The sequence below is a fragment of the Podarcis gaigeae genome (assembly GCF_964106915.1).
Source record: "Podarcis gaigeae genome assembly, chromosome: 8".
Lineage (NCBI taxonomy): Eukaryota > Metazoa > Chordata > Lepidosauria > Squamata > Lacertidae > Podarcis > Podarcis gaigeae.
The window spans coordinates 61,564,333-61,586,721 of record NC_139684.1 but is presented as its reverse complement, the minus strand read 5'-3'; the positions used below and the strand labels follow the sequence as shown (position 1 = coordinate 61,586,721).

The window sequence follows — 22,389 nt, the reverse complement described above, 5'->3', positions numbered from 1 at the left end:
CAATTGGCTAAAATGTTTTAAATGGTTCTCATTTTGGTTCCTCTGCTTTGTTTTCGTTGGGTTGATGTTGGTTCCGTTTCTGAGCACAAATCAAAGTGTTGGTGCTGACCTTTAAAGCCCTAAACGGCCTCGGTCCTGTATACCTGAAGGAGTGTCTCCACCCCCATTGTCCAGCCCGGATACTGAGATCCAGCGCCGAGGGCCTTCTGGCAGTTCCCTCATTGTGACAAATGAGGTTACAGGGAACCAGACAGAGGGCCTTCTCGGTAGTGGCGCCCACCTTGTGGAACACCCTCTCTTCAGATATGAAGGAAATAAGCAGCTATCCTATCTTTAAGAGACATCTGAAGGCAGCCCTGTTTAGGGAAGTTTTTACTATTTAATGCTGTATTGTTTTTAACACTTGATTGGGAGCCACCCAGAGTGGCTGGGGAAACTCAGCCAGATGGGTGGGGTATAAATAAATTATTATTATTATTATTATTATTATTATTATTATTATTATCAGTTAAATGTTTAGTTTGGGCTGGCGGTTATTTTATTTGGGTATAACTGTAATCTGTTTATTATTGTTATTATTGGTTTCTATTGATTTATTGGTTTCTTTGTTGCTCGTGTAGGATATTTTGCTTTTTTAATGTTTGATGCTTTGTTGTGTTTTTATATATATTGTAAGCCGCCCAGAGTGGCTGGGGAAACCCAGCCAGATGGGCAGGATATAAATTTTAAAAAGTTATTTATTATTATAAGACTGACATAAAATAATGTTGTGTAACTTCCAGAAAAATCACTTAATTTTTTTCCAGAAGGCAGTTAAATCCCTCAGTTTTCCTCTGATTAAAACTCAATTTCTCTTTTCAGTTTCCCATTGCAGTTAGAAAATGGTCAGACTGTGGAGAGAACAGTAGCGCAGTACTTCAGAGAAAAATACAACCTGCAGCTGAAATATCCTCATCTTCCTTGTCTACAAGTGGGACAGGAGCAGAAACACACCTATCTGCCTCTTGAAGTAATTTATTCAGAACACTGTTACTTTGCGTAGCCAAAAAGTATTTGCCAGATGTTTTAATTGTGTGCAGTACAAGCAGTTTGCCAAACTTTTTATATAAAGGAAAGATTTTCTGGCTTATTTTTTAAAAAAGTTAAATAGACATTTTTAAAAATACGCCCATTCTCTACAGTCATGCCTGCCATCTAAGGCTAACTCCATTTATCTGATGAAATGAGCTTTAGTACATGAAAGCTTATGCCATAATAAACAAGCTAGTTTTTAAGGTGCCCACAGGACTCTTCATTGTGTTTAGGGTGTGTGTGTGTGTATGTTACAAAACTAGCTTTCAAATATTTATTCATTTGAAAGCTTTGCATTTAAAAATATTTAAGTGGTATATAAAAATACAACATAAAAGCAATATAGAAACAGATAAAGCAATATAAAAACTGAGATGCAAGTGTAAAAATGGAAAAAGTAAATCCAGTAACATCAAGATCTAATTTTATGGGTCAAGGAATGCCTTGGCAAAAGGATATGTCTTTACAAGACATCTGAAGCAACTGATGAATGATGGTTTATGTATGGCAGGGGAGAAGGCATTCTAAAAGGAGGTGACAGTTATGGAATGCACCTGTTTTCAGGTCACCACTCGGTGATGCTCGGTAGGATTTGGTGCAATAAAATGCCCCCCTGCACACTGCATTAAATAATGTTGCTGAAATGAGGGAAGTTTGGGGTAAGTAGGTTTTTGTGTGGAAGGATTGCAAGCTCTATTCACTTCAAGAACTGGCTCTGACTGGTGGATTACAATGAACATATGAAGCTACCTTATTCAGTCAGATTGTTGGTTCATCTTGCCCAGTATTGTCTACTTTGACTGGTGGCTCCTCTTCAGAATTGCAAGCAAGAGGCTCTTTCCCAGCCTTGCTTCTTGTTAATCTTTCAGCTGGCAATGCTAGGGAATGAATCTGGAACTTTCTGCATGGAAGGTATGGGCTCTGTCAGCTTGTCATAAGAACGTAAGAAGAGCCTGCGGAATCAGGACAGCAGCCCATTTAGTCCAACATCCTTTTCTCACACTGGCTAACCAGAAGCCTGTGGTAGGAAGGCAGGATCTAGACCCAATAGCACTCTTCCTACTTAGGATTATCCACTGTTGGTGTTCAGAGGCATACCTCCACTTTCAGTGAAGGTAGAATATAACCACTGATAACCTTATTCAATATGAATTTGTCTAATCCTCTTTTAAAGCCATTCAATTTCTCCTATGCTGAATGTTGAATCTTAGGAAGATTGATAACTTTAGGAAAGCTTTAGAAAAACTAACTTTTGTGGAAACATGTACTGCACTGAGGTTCTTACCACATAGGAACACTCACATTACTAGAACACAGTTCTAAAATTGCGTTGGCAGGCAATATGCTAGGTTCATAAATGATTTCAACAAATTTGTTTAATGTACATCATTAGACTGACATGTTCCATTTTTGCAGGTTTGTAACATCGTGGCAGGCCAGCGATGTATCAAGAAACTAACAGACAATCAAACATCAACCATGATAAAAGCAACAGCAAGATCTGCGCCAGATAGACAAGAAGAAATCAGCAGATTGGTTAGTTTGCTTTTGAATCGGAAAGAGGACTTGTGTACCCTTGAATGGCTAATGAAGATAAAACACGGCCTTTCCAGTTTGTTCTTAAATCCCACAGCCTCCTTTTTGCCATTTTTTCTGCTTAGTGTTGTAGAGTGTGTTGCTACTGACTTCATAACTGTTATCCCCACCTCTGAAATCAATTAGTGAGGACAAAACTTGGGTTAATCTGCTTTGTACATGAAAGTTAGTGCAACATTTATCTCACTATCTCTGCATCTTCAAGACCTATGGCTAATTTGTCTAACCTTTAGTAAAATGCTTTGTATGTTTTTTTCATTTGCGTGAGAAAGTTGGGTGTGATTTGCCCAAAACTGTCTGATGGGCCAACCTTAGAGGCCTAACAGGCCTAATTAGGCCCATGGTCTGTAGGGAGTGAGTACAAACCTGGGACTATGCAAGCCAGGCTATAAATGTTATATGCCCTTGTGCAAAAGGGACCTGTTCTGGAAGGAGCTGTACTCACCCTGAAGGTGTAGATATAGAGCTTAGGGGCACTTCTGGCTCAACTACTGTGATCAGTGGTGCACAGCATCTTCTAGCAGGTTTGGCTGGTGATCCAGTTGCAACCCTGTCTGCACAGGGGTAACTTAACTTCAGTTGTCTATACCAGTGTTTCCCAACCTTGTGCCTCCAGATGTTTTTGGCCTACAACTCCCATCATCCCTAGCTAGCAAGACCAGTGGTCAGGGATGATGGGAGTTGTAGGCCAAAAACATCTGGAGGCACAAGGTTGGGAAACACTGGTCTATACTCTAATAACCTCTAATTTATATTAGTGCAATACATTAAACATGGGACTGCCATTGAATACTGTTAGGAAACAGTGACCATATTACCAAATGGGACCAGCAGGTCTGAGTTTATTAAATCAGTTTTGGCCCAACTGCAGTGGCTACTGATTAGTTTCTGGGTTCAATTCAAGTGCTGGTTTGGACCTATAAAGCCACCATCCTCAGGACTCCAACGTCCACCTCTTCCCACTTGAACCAGCTGAGACCCTGTGGCCCTCAGAGATCCTTCTCTGTGTACCTCATCTGAGGAAAGTGTGGAGGGTGACTACATGAGAATGGGGTTTCTCACTAGTGGTTCCCTGTTTGTGGAATGCTCTCCACCAGGAAACACACCTGGCACCTTCATAGTCACTTTTTAGGTTCTAGGCTAAGATGTTTGTATTTAATTAGCCCGTAATTAGCTCATCCTTCGGTAGGTATGGGTAGGGTGTCTTATTCTATTGTTCAATGAACATTTTAGGAATGTTGCATTGTATGTAAATTTTTAATTTGGCTTTTAATATATCTTACTTGTTTGTATTTCATCTTGCTGTTAAGTTGCTTTGAGATTTGTTTTTTTCTAAAGAGCCTAACAAATGCAATAAATAACAGTAATAGTATGTCATTGTCTATTGAGGTTTAGATTGAACTTTTGGAAGAAACTCTGCTTATATTTAGTTGTAGATGCTTTAGATTTCTCTTAAGAAAGGGCAGCTTCCCCTCAAATGGAGCATGATAAAAGGTATGTGCTCTGCTTGCGTGCCACTGGTCTAGGAAATATGCATGCCTTAATTTTGCCAACCTTTGAACTTCAGCCTTAAGTGCATAGCAGCCATCTTTAGAAAGTTTTTAAGCATCTTCAAATGAGGTATGAATAGTAAATAATAATGGAATTTTTTGCAAATTGCTTGTAATTTAAGGAAGCCAAGTCTGTCTTGAAGAATCACAGAAGGACCTTGTTCCACATTTGGAATACGTTGTTTACTTTAGATTTAGAGGAGGAGAAAGGAATTGAACCCTTAAATTAGCACTTCTGCAATAACAAGTGTATTCAATATGGCTGTTTTTGGTTCCACTTTTATGCCAGGTGAGAAGTGCTAATTATGATGCCGACCCATTTGTTCAAGAATTTCAGTTTAAAGTCCGTGATGAGATGGCTCATGTGACAGGGCGTGTGCTTCCAGCTCCCATGTTGCAGTACGGAGGGCGGGTAAGAAACCCTTGTTTGTTTGTCTGTCTCCTGGTATAATATTCAGATGGGATTCTAACTTTGATTAGTGGCTCTTCCTTTCGTAGAACCGTCTGAGTTTAAACATCTGTGGAATGATTTATTGATGCACATACTGTAATTTACCAGTACATTAATTTAATTTTTTTCTCCCCATTTATTTCCATAGAATCGAACAGTTGCAACACCAAGTCATGGTGTGTGGGATATGCGGGGAAAACAATTTCATACTGGTGTGGAAATCAAGATGTGGGCAATTGCTTGCTTTGCAACACAGAGACAATGTCGTGAAGAAATACTGAAGTAAGCCACCTGTTAATGAGGCAGTGAGCTGTTTCTCCCTTCCTTCCCCTGCCCTCATGTTACACAGTTTTTATTGCATGGTAGGTCACCGATTAGAAGAGGCTATGAGTTTTGTGTTTCTGCCTTAAGACCTGTGAAGCTGTCCAACCTTTGCTGCTGACATTGTTCACAAATGGGATTTATTTACCCAAAAGCTGCCTTGTTGCTGACAACCTGTTTTTCCCATCTTTACTTTTTGGTTTATGATTGAAATTCAAGGGGTTGTTTTGACACTTTGGCAAGGAGGGACTAAATGAAGGATTAAAGACGTGAGATGGGCAGTAGCACCTGAGCAGGACAGTTTCTGGGGAGCTGTTCTCACTTGTTTTACTTCAGCTCTCTTGAACTGTTCCACCTGCTGTTCCGCTATGCTGCAGTTGCAGCGTCTTGGAGGCCATGCCAACTTAACTGCAGCATGACAGTATATTTTAAGATTTTATTATATAGTAAAACAGTAACCATTGGCTACAAACATTGGCCACAAAGCCTCTCCTTTGTGTGTAATTTCTCCTTTAGCAGCCCCTGACAGCCTTATGTGTGGTTAAAAGCTGTGCTGGCAACACTTTTAATCATGTGTAATGCAAACCAGTGATCAACAGGAACTTGAAACAACATTTTAAATGGGCTTGAGAGTGGTACCATCATAACCATAAATCTTATTGAAGGCTCTCACTACAGAAAGAAGTAGCTTGAGGGAGAAAGTATGTGATCTGTGCACCCACAACTTTAGGGATTGGAAGAAAAAGGTATTCAGGGTTTTTTTGGGGGGGTATGCTTAGTTTCTATCGGTGGATGTTCATTATTCCTCCTTCAGAAAGCTTTCCATTTTTTGCCAGGGGTTTTACAGACCAGCTGCGCAAAATTTCCAAGGATGCAGGAATGCCAATCCAAGGTCAACCATGCTTCTGTAAATATGCACAAGGTGCCGACAGTGTGGAGCCCATGTTCCGACACCTTAAAAACACATATTCTGGGCTCCAGCTCATCATAGTCATCCTACCAGGGAAAACACCAGTGTATGGTAAATAAATATTAAAGTTGTATTTTGGTTCCGCTTGTGTTTGATCGCTTCTGTTTTCAAACTTTCAAATGGCAATCTTAGCATAGCAAGTTGCTGTAAGAAATGGCCAGGTGGACATGCAACATAGGTCAGACTTGTATGCGTCTTGCTATTTTGTGAGGCTGAGAAATAGACAAGCTGGAAGAGGGGGAAATGTTGTTCAGGATAAGATAAAACTCTTGCCTGAAAGGAGAGCTTTGCATTCATATTTGCAAGGAAGGAGAAAGTTTTGTCTTCGGTTTTCTTTCTCCTGTTGATCTCTCTCATTCCAGCTAAGCTTCATTGCTTTCCTCCCTATTAGCAGCTAGGGAAGATTAGCTCCATATGAAGAAAAGCAGATCAGCTCCTCTTGTCAGCATGAGTTCAATTCTCTCCAGATTTCTTTGCCTATCAGGAGAGGACCTCATTCTGTACTGAAGATATAGAGTTGTGCTGCTTTTTTTAATATTGTACCTTTCTCTTGACATCCTGTGCATTGGGCATGACTTAGTGAGCTGACATTGCAGGGACAGATTTTAGAACTGTGCTGTGGTGTAAAATATTGAAGTCCCTTCACATCAATGCTTGTTTCTCAGCCGAGGTGAAGCGTGTGGGGGACACACTTTTGGGGATGGCCACGCAGTGTGTTCAAGTCAAGAATGTCATAAAAACATCTCCTCAAACCCTCTCTAACTTGTGCCTAAAGATTAACGTAAAACTGGGAGGAATCAACAACATCCTTGTACCTCATCAACGGTAAGAATCCTACCTTAATGTTAAGGTAATTGCCAGAATTGTGTACTCTGTAGAACTTAAGGGAATTGCTTTTCCCCCCAGATGTGGCATGAAATGATCAGTTGGATTGAGCAATTAAAAACCACACTGATTGGCATAAAGTGTAATAGAGAGCACTTTAAGACAATCAAAATGGTTTTTAATTGCAATTGTTAAGCATATATAGTCATAACTTCAGATAACAAGTGCCATCTGAGAAAATATGTTTCTCAATTTTCATACTTGGGGAATGCCTCTTCTTAAACTCCTACTGCAGCATGTACACGTATAATCTAAAACAGGGATGGTGGAGAACTATGTGTTCCAGGTGTTGTTGAACTTCTAATTATCCCTGACAACTGGCCATGCTGGCAGGGGTTGATCGTATCCAGAGGACCACAGGTTCCAACAATCCTCAGCTAAAGGCAAATTACATTTTTCCTGCAGAGCTATTCTTCCATATTCAGATTTAATTTATGGACTTAAAGAATCTTAAGAATGTGGTTTTTAACCAAGTTATAGCCTTACTAATGTTACGTGCTTGATTTGATAGCCAAATTCATTTGCTAACGCAACATTGGTCATCACAAAAGTACAGTCGTACCTTGGAAGTTCCGGAAGTCAGTTTGACTTCCAAAATGTTCAAAGACCAAATCACAGCTTCTGATTGGCTACAGTAAGCTCCTGCAGCCAATCGGAAGCCCCGTCGGACATTCGGATTTGCAGTGTTCGGGAGCCAAAATGTCTGAGTTCCAGGGCGTTTGGGATCCAAGGTATGACTGTACAGACATAATAAATATTTGTATTTTTTGTAGCTGTTATCTTACTGAAAACTTTAATAAGAAACAGGGTTTGACACAGCTAAATCTAAGTGATTTGGGGAACTTTATAATTTAAAATTTTGATAATTTGATAACCTTAGACTTTCTTGATGGTTTTGTGTTAATCATATTGTAATGGCTATTGGCTGTAATCAATAAAAATCTGACTGATTAGATTGCAAAAATAAATAAATACATGCAATCAATTTGAAAGGTACATTTTAGGAGATTGGACCCCATTTTGCAGGATAATTTTTGTCTGATCCGTCCGGATTACTATAGCAACCATACCCCTTGTATATAATATAATTATTCCTATCATCCAGTAAGTAACAGTTTTTATCACCACTATTCAAAAAATAAACTGTACCATGAACCAATTTCAAAAACCTATCCCTGAGGAATTATGCAGCAAGCAGTATAATTCACAGTGAGCAATATTGTCCACCTCTCTCTGGCCGCACGATTTGAGTCATCGGCTCCAGTCACAGGAATGTGAGACTGACTGTAAGATGCCCTCTGACTTGCACATCTTTATTAAGCCCATGTATTCAGAGCTTCCCTGCCTCCTACAGCAATGTGGAGTGTTTGTTTTTATTTATTTTAAGTAGAGGAAGTCTGGTACATCCAAAATCTGCTATGTGTTCTAAAAAACTAAATTCTGGCATTTTAATTTTCTGTATGAAGATTTCTAGACTCCGTGGATGCATTTCAGGAATAGTTGCTTACCTTCTAGAATGTGAGATGCATAGTCTAGGACCCTTCTGAGGAAAGCGGTAGATGAAGTTGGGATTTGAGATTGATATGTCACCTTTTTTTTTAAAGACCTTCTGTGTTCCAACAACCAGTGATTTTCTTGGGAGCAGATGTTACTCATCCACCTGCTGGGGATGGAAAGAAGCCATCTATCGCTGCTGTGAGTTGCATTCACATTTGTGTGTGCCCCCCACCCAACCTTCGTTGAATACCTTAGTTATGAGAGAGTGAAAGAGAGAGAACGTTCACAAGGATTGACTGCCTTAAATAGGCCCCTTGTCTCTGTCTCATTAGTTTGCCATGCCTCCTTTTGTGCTTAGTTTTCTGATGTAATCAAAGCATTCCCTAATACAAAATGACTGTTGCTTGGGGTTCCAGGGCTAACCATGCACAAGATGGAGCATTATTATGAATCAGGAAAGGTTCACTTTGCACATATGTAATGCTGCACCATGTTTTAGTGCTCTTTGCACAAACAGGAAGAAACCAAAGCAAATCCTTGGGCTTTCACACTACCCTCTCCTCTTGCACAGTGAGGAAAAGGACCACCTTCATTTATGGCACACTGTTTGAAAACCACTGCACTAAATCATTATTTTCAGTGAATGAAGCCAGTGTATAGATAATAACATCGTGATAGCTGTGAGAAGAAGGCAGATCTGGATCAATTGGTAGATATCCGGTTCATGTGCTGTTGATCATCAAGGATTTCTGACTCCCCATTTTTTAACAAAACCACCAGCAGCAACAGAATGAATCCCACCACCCAACAAAATAATACTGCTGAAATGAAGAAAGCTTGGGTTAACCAGAAATAGATTTTGCGTGTGAAAGATCTGGGAGGCTTGGTTTGGCGCTGATACTCAAAACTGTTTCTAGACTCAGAATTAGGCAGTGGAAGACAGGAGTGCCTGGCGTGCTCTGGTCCATGGGGTCACGAAGAGTCGGACACGACTAAACAACAACAACAAGAACATGTCTTTTACACCAAATACTAGTTGGATCTTGAGGTTATAGTAAAAACAAGCAGATTCCACAAGATCTCTTAACCCATGCATTAGGATCACCAGTGCTATCAGATTCAGTTTTGTCCAAGTGGGTGTTTGCTGTGTGTATGTCATGAGAGCTCCACTAGATGTGTGTGACAAATTAGCCATGCATTATTCATATGGCGAATGAAGCACAGTTGTTTAGACCTCAATGGATAAAACATACTGCATTCTTAAATGTGGATGACTTTCCAAGCTTTTATACAGCAAAATTTAGTAATAAGCAGTTTTCACAGCTTTCTCAACTGTCACTCTCTGAAGGCTTGTGCTTCCTGTTGGGGAAAACTATTTACGCTGATTAGAGAAAGTGTTGTCTGTCTGGAACGATCATTTTTCTTCATGTGCCTCCCTTGTTTTAGGTTGTAGGTAGTATGGATGCCCATCCAAGCAGGTACTGTGCCACAGTGAGAGTTCAAAAACCTCGCCAGGAGATCATCCAAGACTTGGCCTCCATGGTTCGAGAACTTCTCATCCAGTTCTACAAGTCAACACGCTTCAAGCCGACACGAATAATCTTCTACCGTGATGGGGTGTCAGAAGGGCAGTTTCGACAGGTGTTTATGTCCCACAACTTTTACCATAAAAGGGCGCTCAGAGCAGATTACGGCACTTATAAAACTATTTTTACAAGGGTCATAATTTGACCCGCAAGCCGATTTCCCCCAAGTGACATCTGATGTGTCCCCCAAGTGACACCTGATGTGATGTCATGTGTGAGGAAGGGGACAACATGACTGCAAAGAAGCAACTGGGAACCTTAAAATGTGCTCCTGATAGTTCCTGGGCATTTTAATTTGGCAACAAATGCAAGGCTTGGAGTGTAGCTGATCCCTTTCAGAAGCAGAGCTTGAACACAGCGCTAGTCAGCTTGATCACAGCAGCTTCAAGTTTCGCTGTGATCAGCTACACTTCAGAGTATCGGAAGCTTTCAAGTGTAGCCAGTCCAAGAGTTGATGTCAAACTCTGCTTTGATTTCCTGGGATTTTCCTTGGCAGCACAGCTTGAACTTCAAAGGAAAAATGGGTAACCCGATGGTCACCTAAGGTTCTTGAGAGGTGGGTGCTCCTGTCAAAGTGGGAATACTTAGAAAGGTGGGCAGTTCCGAACCGGACCCTTCAGTCAGGTCCTAGTCCCCCACAGAATTCAGTGGCCAAGTTGCTCACCGGAGCATGATGGTTTGAGACTATAACACCAATCCTTTCCCCACTGCACTGGCTGCCACTTAGTATCCAGGCTCAATTAAAAGAGATGGTTTCGACCTATAAAGCCTTAAAGGGTTCTACCTTTTAAAGACTACCTCTCCCCATATGAACCAATCCTGCAATCATCCTCTGAGGTCCTTTTGTGCCTCCTCTACGAGAAATCCGGAGGGTGGCAATGTAAGAATGGGCCTTTTCTCCAGGGGCTCCTTATTTGTGGAATGCCGTCCCCAGGGAGGCTCTTCTGGAGCTTTAGGCTCCAGATGAAAGCACTCCTCTTCTCCCAGGCCTTTGGCTAATGAAACAATATAATACTTTTAAAACTGCCAGGGGGTGGGGATTGTGTTTTGTTTGTTAAATATTTTTGTGTTGTATACTGTAAACTGCCCTTTGATCCTTACATGAAGGGCTGTATATAAACTTAATAAATAATAAACTCCACTTTAGATATTTTAAATAGCTATAATATGTTCTAACATGTTTGGTTGAACTGGTCACAGGTCTTCTGACCCTTCCAGGGCCATCTCCCTTCTCCCTTTATTGCCCTTGGCTCCTTGGGAAATCATGCCAGTCACCAGGCCATTTATTCTTTCCAAAGATCAACCCAGGACTTGTGTACACACACACACACACACACACACACACACACACGGTTACTCTGAGAAGCCTGCAAGTAGAGCCTGAAGGCAACAGTCCTCTTAGCAACTGGTGTTCAAAGGGTAACCTGGAGGTCGCATATACTATCATTAGCACTAATTAGTAGATCTGTCCTCTGTGAATCTATCTAATCCCATTTTAAAATTGTTCTTGATACTGGCCATCATCACATCTTATGGCAGTAAATTAATTATGCACCATGTGAATTACTTGATTGTGTCTGGCCTGACCCTCTTGCCAATTGGCTTTTCACAAAATGTTTCTCAGTGTCTAACAAATCTAAACCCCACCTCCTGACATCATTCCACTCATATATTGAGACTCCTTAACACTCCATGTCCAGTGGTCTTGCACATGAAATAGGTAGCATTTGTGAGAATTCTACAATAGGGGTTGTAGGTTGCATCACCTTACCTAACAACGTAATCTTACTTGCAAAACTTCCCTTCTGCATTTCCCATTGTCATTGCTGCTAGTATGCACTACAATACTGATTCCACCCAGCCTATCTAGCCAATATGTGATGCCAGCAACCTTTGATATTCATTAAATGCACCCACCAAAACCCATCTCTCTGTATGCCTAATTATCAAATTGACCATTACAAGGAGCCCTAGAGGCATAGTCTCTGCTCAAGAAGATGTTTATTTGTCACCCAAGGAATACTTCCTTTGTAAAGGAGTGTTTTCCTCTTCCTCAGAAAGATGCTCTCCTTCCTCGAGACCCTCATTCTCCATGCCAGCAGAGGAGCTGTCAGCTTGGCAGCAGGACGTTTCTATTATGTCCCTGATGTGTCAGGACCAAGTAGTGATCCATCCACAACAATGGAGCTACATTAAGTTCCCCACAATGAGATCGCCCTCCTTCTACCCAGCACAAAGCACCATATCAAATACATGACCTGTCGCCTGGGTGGGACTTGATACTGATTGTTTAAACACACTTGTTCTAATAACTGCACCAGGATGCTAGCTTCCAGACTGAACTGCAAGTCCAGCCCAAATCTGTATAAATCTATATTGTCTGTTTTGCAGTTCTGCTATATATAGACCTTGGAAGTTCTAAACCAGCAAATACTATAGTGTCTTCTACATTTTAGTAGACTTAAAGGTTAGACACACTTCAAATGTATGTGTGTGTCTCTGCAATAGAATTAAGTAGTGTGTGTATTTTTTTAAAATTGTTAATTTATCCTGAAGACTCGGGGTGGGGGGGGGGGGAGAATACTAGCAGCATCCACCTATACAACAAATAAACAAGGATCTGGAATTTGAAGTGTACCCTTTAACTACTAATGTTTCAAGAAATAAATTTCTAATTTCATATTTTTAAATTAAAATAACATAAATTAGTATAATGTCCATACATTTATACCTCAAAACATTAAGATCGGCGAAGCAATGAGTTTTTTTCTAGAATGTTCAGTAAAAGGCTTGCAGTGTACCATAAAGTTGTCTTGCTGTTACCTTTCCCCTTTTATTCTTAAATATATCAGTTTTTCTACTAGAGCAAATTCTGAGAGGTTTTCTCATTTGTTGCCGTTTTCTTTGTGATCTTGATTTCTTTTCACATAAGAATTTGATTTAAGTGTCCTGTTTTATTTTCTATTTGAGAGTAAGCTAACCATTCTGTTTCTGCACTATAGGTGTTGTATTATGAGCTGCTAGCAATTAGAGAGGCCTGTATCAGTCTCGAAAAGGATTACCAGCCTGGCATAACATATATTGTTGTTCAGAAGAGGCATCATACAAGGCTGTTTTGTGCTGATCGGACAGAAAGGGTAAGACTTGTCTAATTTCAGTGTAGTTGCTTCCAAGTGGATGACTGAAGAAAGTGTAATCTATCATTATTAGCATGTATATAGTGGTTTAGAACTTTCACAGCACTTCAGATGAATCAACTTGTTGTAATCCTTACAACAGTCCTGTTAGATAGCCCATTATGATTTCCCCCTGTCACAGATGGAATTGAGAGGCTGACAAATGATGGTAGAGGCAGAATTTCAATGGAGGATGTCCTGATTCATAGCATGGTGCAACAGCTTAATTCCCCCGCTTTGTAAATGCTTCAATGAGGAGCCATAGCACAATGGCAGAGTAACAACTTTGTTTGCAGAAGGTCCCCAGTTCAGTCACTCCAGTGAAAAACATATTCAGTAGCAGGGCTTACTATGAGACCTTGACATTTTGCTGAGTATCTAGATATCAGGCTAGATGGGCCTATGGGTCTGGTCTGATAGAAAGCTATATGTTTCTATTCTTCCAAGTTTACTGTTCAGTTTCAAAGGCAAGCAAAATTGACTGATACAAAATGGCATTCCAACTTCATTTTGTTGTGAACCTCACCTCTATGTTAACAACAGACTTTATTCTAGCTGCCAGCCTCTTTGCACCATCAGGTTACAAGCCTGGTGTCAGCAGCCCAGTTCTGGACTTGCTTTCATTCACAAAAACTAGAAGCTGATGTTCAAAGTTGAAACAAATAAAAGCAGATTTTTCAGTATTTTATATCATGTGTTCATTGCATAATTATCAAGCTAACATTTTTGTTCCTCTCCTGTGGAAATGCATTCTTTTCTAGGTTGGAAGAAGTGGGAACATCCCAGCTGGAACAACTGTAGATACGGATATCACACATCCTTATGAATTTGATTTTTACCTCTGTAGCCATGCAGGAATACAGGTAGGAACTAAAGTACAAACCTACTTGACTCAGTCTGGGTTTGGTACCATTCGTGAGCAGACATGAGTGGTAATATAAGTGAATCTGCAGGGTGCTTTCTATTTAAACCAGTTTTTTAAAACAACCAAGGCTGACTTAAAGCAAGCTTTTTATGACTTGAGGGTTTTTTTTTCAAGTTTGTACCCTTTAGATTTGCCATGGAACAAAAATGTCATATTAGCCAGGAATGTATTCTCAAAATGTTTGGCTCACACACTAAATCTTTTCTGTGACATCTGAAGACAGAAAATGTGTTAGGAATTGTCCCCTGGAAGCTCTGCTATGGCTCCAGCATTTGCTGTTCCGTGCTTGTATTCACCCATATACCTTTCGGAAGCTGCAGAAAATATGTAATTGCTGTGCTTCATAAATTCAAAACTGAAGCAGCTTGGCATCAAGCTCTTACAAAGTAAATTTGTTTAGTTACACCAAGGGCTCCTTAAAACTATCCTCAGCCTCTGATTATGGGCTGTATCCAATGTAGCAGCAAGTCACTTGTCTTGATCTGCTGGTGAAAAGCTTTGTGCCAGTGGATCATTGTTGCAACAGAGAATGCATAAGCAGGTTGCTGTTAACTTGGTTGTTAACACAACTGTTGCATTGGTTTTCTCTGTTGTGCAGCATTAAAACTCTCATGTCCAGTCGCACAAGAGCCGTTGCACTGGTGAATGATACAGCCCTATATTTTAGCACTTGGAAGTGTTCATTTGAAATAAGTGACAGGATAGGACTGTGGTGGTGTTCTGCAGGATGCTAATGTGCTGCAGTGCCAAGAGTGTGCAAGGGTCGGGCTACAGCAACATGGAATCCCCTTTTCACATTAATAAGAACTGTTTTCTCAGGAACACAGTCAATATCCTTGGCATACAAAAACATTTGCTATTCAGTTTAATTTTTATAGAAATGTGATGCAGAAAGTTAATTGGGCATTTGAACTGATGTTTCATTCTCCCTAGGGTACCAGCCGTCCCTCACATTATCATGTATTGTGGGATGATAACTGTTTTACTGCAGACGAACTTCAGCTGCTAACTTACCAGCTCTGCCACACCTATGTGCGCTGCACACGATCCGTGTCTATACCTGCACCAGCGTATTATGCTCACCTGGTGGCATTCAGAGCAAGATATCACCTTGTAGACAAAGAACATGACAGGTAAGAGTAGTGTTGCCAGATGACTTGGCTTCTCCAACCTCTGGGCTAGTTGCCATAATTTGTTATGTTAAAGTATGGCATTTGATCTCATTGCAGACTTGTTCCAAACTTGATTTTTATTTTTTAGTAAAGGTCAGCAGCAGCATTTTCACATGTTTAAACAGTATAGTCAACACATGTGCACCAGGGTGCCTGGTTGTTTAGCTCAGTCCTAGCACATTGTTTCATACTGCTGCATATGAAACCACTGAGTATAGTCAGAGTTAGCTTACAAGAATGATCCATTAACTTCACTTTTTTGTGCAACCCTGATTGGATTTTGAGAGGTGAGTAGGGGTGTGTGCATGCTCCATGGAGACCACATGCATAATTAGACCCCTTTGGGCATTGCCCTGTCTCTCCCACCTCAACTAGCAAACCATCAAATGTGCATGATTAAATGTGTACAGAGTTCTACAGAAATGGCAGCAGGCAAGCCAGTTAGCGATGAGGTCCATTGAGGTAAAGTCGTCATGATTGCCAATCTATCCTTTATAAATCTAGCACTGTTATAAATATGACGCAGAGTTCCTGCAGTGTTCCCATACAGCTCATTCATTCATTCATTCATTCATTATAGAAGGTTGCCCTGTGGGTGTGGTGGGGAACCGTGGATTCCCATAGATGGTTACCCACAACTTTAATCTTTTATTAGGTGCAATTGGGTGCACAAATTATTTGCAACAGTCCATTGTGCTTTAAGTATGTGTTTGTGAGAAAAGATAGCACATTGTTCATGCTAACCACTACATCACACATTTGATTGTACATGTTGCAGGGCAGTTTCTTCAAGCTTTCCCATGATGTCTATGGCTAGCCATTTTAAATGAGTGTTTGAATTTGCCCATAAGAAGTGTTTGGAATATGTGTTCCAGTGACTTGTTCTATACTGATAATTGGTGGTGGAGACCATGCATCTAGTACTGAAGTTCATCCATGTGCTGCATTAGTGTAATGTATTGTTTTTGAGAGCTGAAAAGAACACGGAATACAGCTTTCTTAAAGCTCTTTTCCTGGTTGATGTTCAGAAGCAAAGGAATTAGCCCAAGGCTGTACTAATGGCTGCTCAGTGCAGAAATTGGAATTGTTTTTTTACAGCTTAGTTGCTTTAAAATATTCTTCTCTCTTTTCCCCGCTATTGCAGTGCTGAAGGAAGCCATGTTTCAGGACAGAGCAATGGGAGAGATCCCCAAGCCCTTGCGAAGGCTGTACAGATTCACCAAGACACCTTACGCACCATGTACTTTGCTTAGCTATAAAAAAAATATCAGTGAGACCGGAGCCTATTCACGAAAGGAAGAACTGCAGAATTTAGCCACATACAGTGTATGTTTAAAGAAGGGTCAGTTCATTGGGGAGGGGGATACCTCTGCCACTGCTGAAACTGATCCTATGGGAGGGGGCATGGGCCTTATCCTTGTTTTGACACAAGGAAGATTGTTTACTTCACCGAGAACACGGCACTTATTATGCAATATGAAACCAGCCAACTGCTTTTGAAGCAGCCTCCAATGGGAAGTGCTGCCGTCATCGTTGTTGTCTTTTCCTTTGTGTGTGTTTTTTCTTGTAGTCTAACCCTTTTTTATGCCTTTACCTCAAGTTGCTCAGCAGCACAACTCTTTCTGCAAAAAAAGAAACAATTATTACGGTATTAAAACTTACAGGAGCAATCCAAAAAGTGATTGTTGGGGTGGGCAAGTGAAGTGAAGTAGAGAATGTGCAAAAATGTTTTTATCCTTTGGGTGCCCCTACGAGGGTAGCCGGTGGCTTCCCCTCAATGGCTGTCAGCACTTGAATGTGACCATAGCAAGTGTGTTTGTATGTTTGAGTGAGCAACTCCACAGAGTATGTTGTGGGAAAGGCTGTGTGTATAGTGCATTTGCAGATCCATTGATCCCAGTGTGGTTTAGCCAACTGCTGCCTTTTGTGTCTGTCTTCATTGCTTGGAGTTGCTCAACTCAAGTCTATTTCTGTACCATAACTAAGTTAACCATATACGTTGATGCTGGCAGTAGCGATACAACCTGATGAGATTAATGAAGCTGCTGCTTTCTCCTCGTCCAGAAGTTTCAGCTAATTTTACATCTTGTGTGCCATGTGTATACCTTCTGAGCTTCTTGTGACAGCAGATCTCCTCCCCTGTTTTGCCAGGGTGACGTGTAATATCCATTCAAGTACGGACACTAAGTTGAGGTCTCTCTTTTTTAAAAATGAAAAAATATATATTAGTTGACTCGCTGCCTCTCACTTTAATGTGATTGCATATATATATCTATATATACGTGTACTTTGAGGTTTAGCTTCCTTTTTTCTTTTATATTTATTAGAGTAATAATAATGCTTTAATTTAAGTCAGTGTATTGGCGACATCAGTTTTAATGTTTAGAAACATAACTATTTTGTTTTAGAGAACTGACAATGTTTTTGCTATCTTTTAGTGCAATAAGCCTTTGCAAAGGAGAAAAATCTGTCCATTTTTGCTGTGCACAAACAGCAGCATTTTGCACCACTAATAGTGGGAGAATGGACATGTTTGTGCACTTAAAAGGACAAAGTTAGCCTTAATTTTGAAAGGAAAGTCTTGTAATAGGGAGGATTCCCTTTTTTAATGCATAAAAAGGCAAACCCTTTCATGCTGCTAGCAGACAACAAGCTTTAATACTGTCTAGTAATGCAGGATTTTTGCTCTGCTGCACCCTGGGGTTGGAGGGCATGGTTTTTCCCAGCACAGAAGAAATTCAGGTTTTTAGATCTGTCCAGATGACATTGAGCAAAAGTCTAAAAGGGGGCATGAAGATTTTTTAAAAGCAGTTTTTGATCATGTAGACTTTCCTTTTGAAACTGAGTGCTTCATTTCATTTTACAAATAAAGCTACAGAGGGCTGGGATACACTTAAGTGAGATCACTGAAATGTGAATCAGATGAATGGGCCTCTTTTCATTCCACTTTGAAGCTGAAGCAAAGTATTTTACAAGATGATGAAGATGAGCATTGAACTCAGTAGCAGGGATTCAGGGGCGTTTTGCACTTTGTAAACACATGAACTGCATTTGTGACTGCTTTTTTTGCACTGGTTTTATAGTATATATGCATAGATATATACTGCAGATGGTTCATATGGGCATTGCTAGTAACCCAGCCCTGCTGAAACAAACAAACAAACCGTTCTCCACATGAAAACCATTTCACTGGTTGAAGCATCTTTCTTATATTGTGCTGTCTTCAAAGTGACCCACTATATTTGCCAATTTACTGTATTTTCAGCTGAAAAATCTGAGCCCATTTTGCTCCAACAGGCCTGAACCTTTCCTATTTCTTCTCTCCCCACCCCACCCCCACCAGAAAACTTAAGTACTGTGTTTTATATGCTTTCTTGTGCAGGCATATGCTGCTGTTCATGGTGTCTCAAAATGCTTTACTGCACTTGTGATCTAGTGAAGTTTACTCCCAGTTTCAGCAAAATGGTACAATGCACACTTAACTTCTTGGGGGCTAGAATCAAAGTGCACTTGAAATAATTGTGATGGGGAGCAGCTTACCTTAGGGGGTTGGGAAGAAGTGTGCACTAAGATGAAAGGGGAAACTGCTAGAACCAAAAGAGTTCTTAATGAATTGAATTGCAAGTGGCTGCTTTCATGCTTCAATCTCTGGAAGTTTCCTAGCTGAGGATACTTCATGCACTGTACTTATGCTTGAATTCCTAGCATGAAATGACTGCGGGGAGTTCAATACCAGCCTGCTTAGGCCCCATGATGTGGCCAATGGACTCAGACTTCACCTCCTTTGTCCTTCACCCCCCTGCCTAAAGAGAACATACACCACTTGTTGTCAGGGTAGCCTAGTAAACCTCCCTGGAGCTTGAGGTCAAGTTTAACGGTTCTAATATGGGTGCATCACAACAAATATTCACTAATATTAATATTAATGTTAAGTGTTTTCTCTTCCAAGGATTGTCACTTTAAAAGGCTCCAGTGGGAATTCTTACTCAGTGTTTCACAATTGAGATTTTAAAAGTGAGTTGTGGAACATTGGGACCTCTGCCTCCCCCCCTTTAAAGACCTTTTAGCTGTTTATACCAAGATGCACTATAATATTTATTTCCTGACCTGTCCCTAGAATGGTGGCTCTAAAGCCTCCTTTGCTGCAGCCATCACCTTCATCCTTCCAAAGTGAAAATGATTTAGAGCCCAACAGAGAAGCACCTTTAAAATACTTGTACACAGTGCTAGTGTGATTGATTTTCATGTGGAGAGGAGATGGTAACTTAAAAACAAACGGGAATATATTTTAATTTTGAAACTGTCAAGTGCCGATAAAATTTGTAATACACTGGCCTGGTTCACACCTAAATGCTAAGCCATGGTTTGATTAACAAACCACAAGTTAACCAACGGTTGTCTCATAGACGATCAACAAACCATAACTTGTTTCTTCAAAGTTGCTTTGGGTTTTCCAGCTGCTCTTGGTTTGTGCCTATGTAGCTTAGTGAGAGGGTGGGGTGGCCAAAGAAATGTTTAAGGAAGGGTGAAGGGTTTGGGTGTAACAGCAAGCCATAGTTAAAACAAACGAAGGTTTGTAAGCCAACAAAAAAAATCATGACTTCAGGTTGTGGTTAGGCGCTAAACAAACTGTAGTTGGGTTGATGGCAGGGTTTGGAGGCTCAAACAACAAACTATGGGTTAATAAACAATGACTTAGTATTATCTGCGAGCCAGGCCAATATCAATGTACTGGCATTGAAGGCCACCTGTACTACAGTACTGTAGCTGCTATATTTATTTAAATGGAGGTGGGCAATTACTGCACTAAGGAAGAAGGGCAGGTGAACAGGAATCCAATTTAAGAAGTAGTATTCTGATTTTTGTTGTTTCAAAAGCAATTTTAACAGTGTGATATATCAAAGGGTGCTGTCTTAACCAAGATTATAAAATAGCCAGATATTCTTCCTTTGTTTTGAAAGACTTAAGATATATTTTGACGTTTGCAGTGGATGGGTGGAGGTGGGGATGGGAGGAAATAAATGGTACCTCATCTGTGGTGGCAGTTTCCAGTATATTTTTCACAAGATTATATGGACTTTTATTTTTGTACATTCTCTCTGTTTTTGTTTTCTTAAAAAGCTTTCTTGAATTTTAATGTGCTTTCATGAAAATTTATGCCTGTACAGCCGAGACAGCTGTCCGATCAGCCTATATAGGTACAAAAGTGTAGGTTTAATGTTTTTTTGCACCCAGCTTGGCCTTGTTCTTCGTTCAGTATGCATATTCCTGCCTAGAATGGTTGCTGAAACTCCCCTCACCCCGGTTGTCCTATTTCTCACTTGTACTTGCAAGAGCCACTGTCCTCTCTCCATCACCACTCCATACCTGAGAGTTGCTTGGTGCTGAGTTCTGTCCACCATGAAAACACAGTGCATTGTTCTCCATATGTTTTGAACTACAACTTCCATCAGCTTCAGGCTGAATAAAGCTGAGCTAACAGAATGTGCCCCTCTGTAGGTAGGGACTTTCCTTTTGTGCCATTGGGCTTGCTCTCTGTCAGGTACAAATCCCATTAATTTCAGCAAGTCGGTAGTGCTAGGGCTGGATTTTCAAAGGCAGAATTGACAACTTTTGGGCAACCCTAGTAGTACAAAGCATTAGAGTCCTACTGGCCAAGCTTCGTCATCTAAACAACAGCTGCTAAGAGGGGCATTATTAAAAGACATCAGACCGAAAGGTTCATTCTGTGGGGTCTTTCACACACACGTGTGTGAGAGACTGTTAGAACGTAAAGATCTCAGGAGTGTTAGATGAAAAATGTTAAAATAATGGCAAGGGTGCTTCCCAAAGCTTCCTTTGGGATATTTCTGCAAGACTGAAAGTCTATCTGCTTGTAGATATCCTTTGACTCTGTGTGTTCCCCTATGCAAATTATTGTGACTTATTAACCACCCATGTAAATCTCCTGTTGTATAGCTTTTCTGCTAGCTGTTTTTGATGATGGCAACACCCTGAATCTGTCAGATTTTCCCACTTGGTAGGTAAGTGATTCATTGAATGGATTTTTAGTGCTATGAACTGATAGAACAATTACCTTTTCAACTGGAAGAGTTGTTTGTGTGTCTGCAAAGTGGGAGCAGGACATATCTTTTTAATCAACTTCCACTTCCCATCCTTTTCACTTGAGGGCAGTTTGTCCATGCATATTGAGCTTGTGGTGAATGGAACCTCAAGCATAGTCTGGCATATAGAAAATGGCCATCATGGGTTAAACACCAGGCAGAGCTTTCACTATTGCCTCAAGCACAGCAACGTCTATTAAGACATGCTCAGCTTGAAGTTATCCTCTGATGTACTTGACCCTTATGTTTTTTGGAAAGCTAAAGAACTCCTGGGGAATTTGCAGGTCTGCTAATACCTGCTTGTTAATTATCATATTTACAAATGCTTGGATTTCACTATGATGAGAGGCAAAGCTGTTAGATGCCAGACCCTCCTTTATGACTTGCCAGTTTATTCTCTGTAACCTTGACTTTGCTGATAAAGAGGTTACGACTAAGTAACCACTGGGGAATGAGGAACAAAAACCCTGGAGTGGGAACTGGAGAACAGTTTGAAAAAATAAACTGAAGGATTGACTCTGCAGGAGGTAAAATGTTGACAGACGAGAATCATGTCTAGCATCTTTCAGTCCCATTTCCATATTAAAATTGTGTCTGAATTATCTCTGGCAGGTATGTAACTATAAAGACCTACTTAAAAATGAAGTAGCTCTGCCATCTGAAACTTGGAGGGTTTTATTCATTCAAAGCAAGACAGTCCTCAAAGTGCCTTTTTAGAAGATGGTGCTGTAGATTTTTATTTCTTTCTGAAGTTGTATATTGCTGCGTGATGGGGGGATAGAAGTATTTAGTGAAAACACACCAAGTTCTTGATGATATCACTTGTAGTGTTGAGTACTATGTAGTACCCCACCCCAAAGTAATCAGGACCAAGATTAGAGTGGACCATACTATATTGGGGGGAAATAATGGTACTGATAACTTGATTAAAATCCACTGTGTGGATCTAAGATACTTTAGGGTTTTTAGGGCAAGTAGCCCAAGACACTTGTAAGCACTAATTGTTTATTCAGAGGCCACAAACTATGAAATTGTGGTAAGCAGCATGTGCCCCTGAAGCTATATGTGTATCTTTAAAGTTGTTA

General features: G+C 40.5%; 1 protein-coding gene across 3 annotated transcripts in view; it reads left to right on the top strand.

The window, feature by feature from the left end:
- LOC310850323 (protein argonaute-3) overlaps positions 1-20,334 on the top strand; it is a 54,489-nt gene extending 34,155 nt beyond the window's left edge. For 2 of the 3 annotated variants that reach the window (XM_083751704.1, XM_083751703.1), the window contains exons 8-19: positions 862-1,009; positions 2,488-2,607; positions 4,507-4,629; positions 4,817-4,950; positions 5,826-6,010; positions 6,625-6,784; positions 8,449-8,539; positions 9,788-9,982; positions 12,930-13,064; positions 13,865-13,966; positions 14,962-15,161; positions 16,345-20,334. In XM_083751704.1, the coding sequence (XP_083607830.1) occupies positions 862-1,009; positions 2,488-2,607; positions 4,507-4,629; positions 4,817-4,950; positions 5,826-6,010; positions 6,625-6,784; positions 8,449-8,539; positions 9,788-9,982; positions 12,930-13,064; positions 13,865-13,966; positions 14,962-15,161; positions 16,345-16,453 (1,702 nt within the window). In that variant the 3' untranslated portion in view covers positions 16,454-20,334. Of the gene's footprint in view, positions 1-861; positions 1,010-2,487; positions 2,608-4,506; positions 4,630-4,816; positions 4,951-5,825; positions 6,011-6,624; positions 6,785-8,448; positions 8,540-9,787; positions 9,983-11,984; positions 13,065-13,864; positions 13,967-14,961; positions 15,162-16,344 lie in introns of all 3 variants that reach the window. The other variant, XR_014567296.1, reaches the window with a different exon arrangement.
- The last annotated feature ends 2,055 nt before the right edge of the window (positions 20,335-22,389 follow it).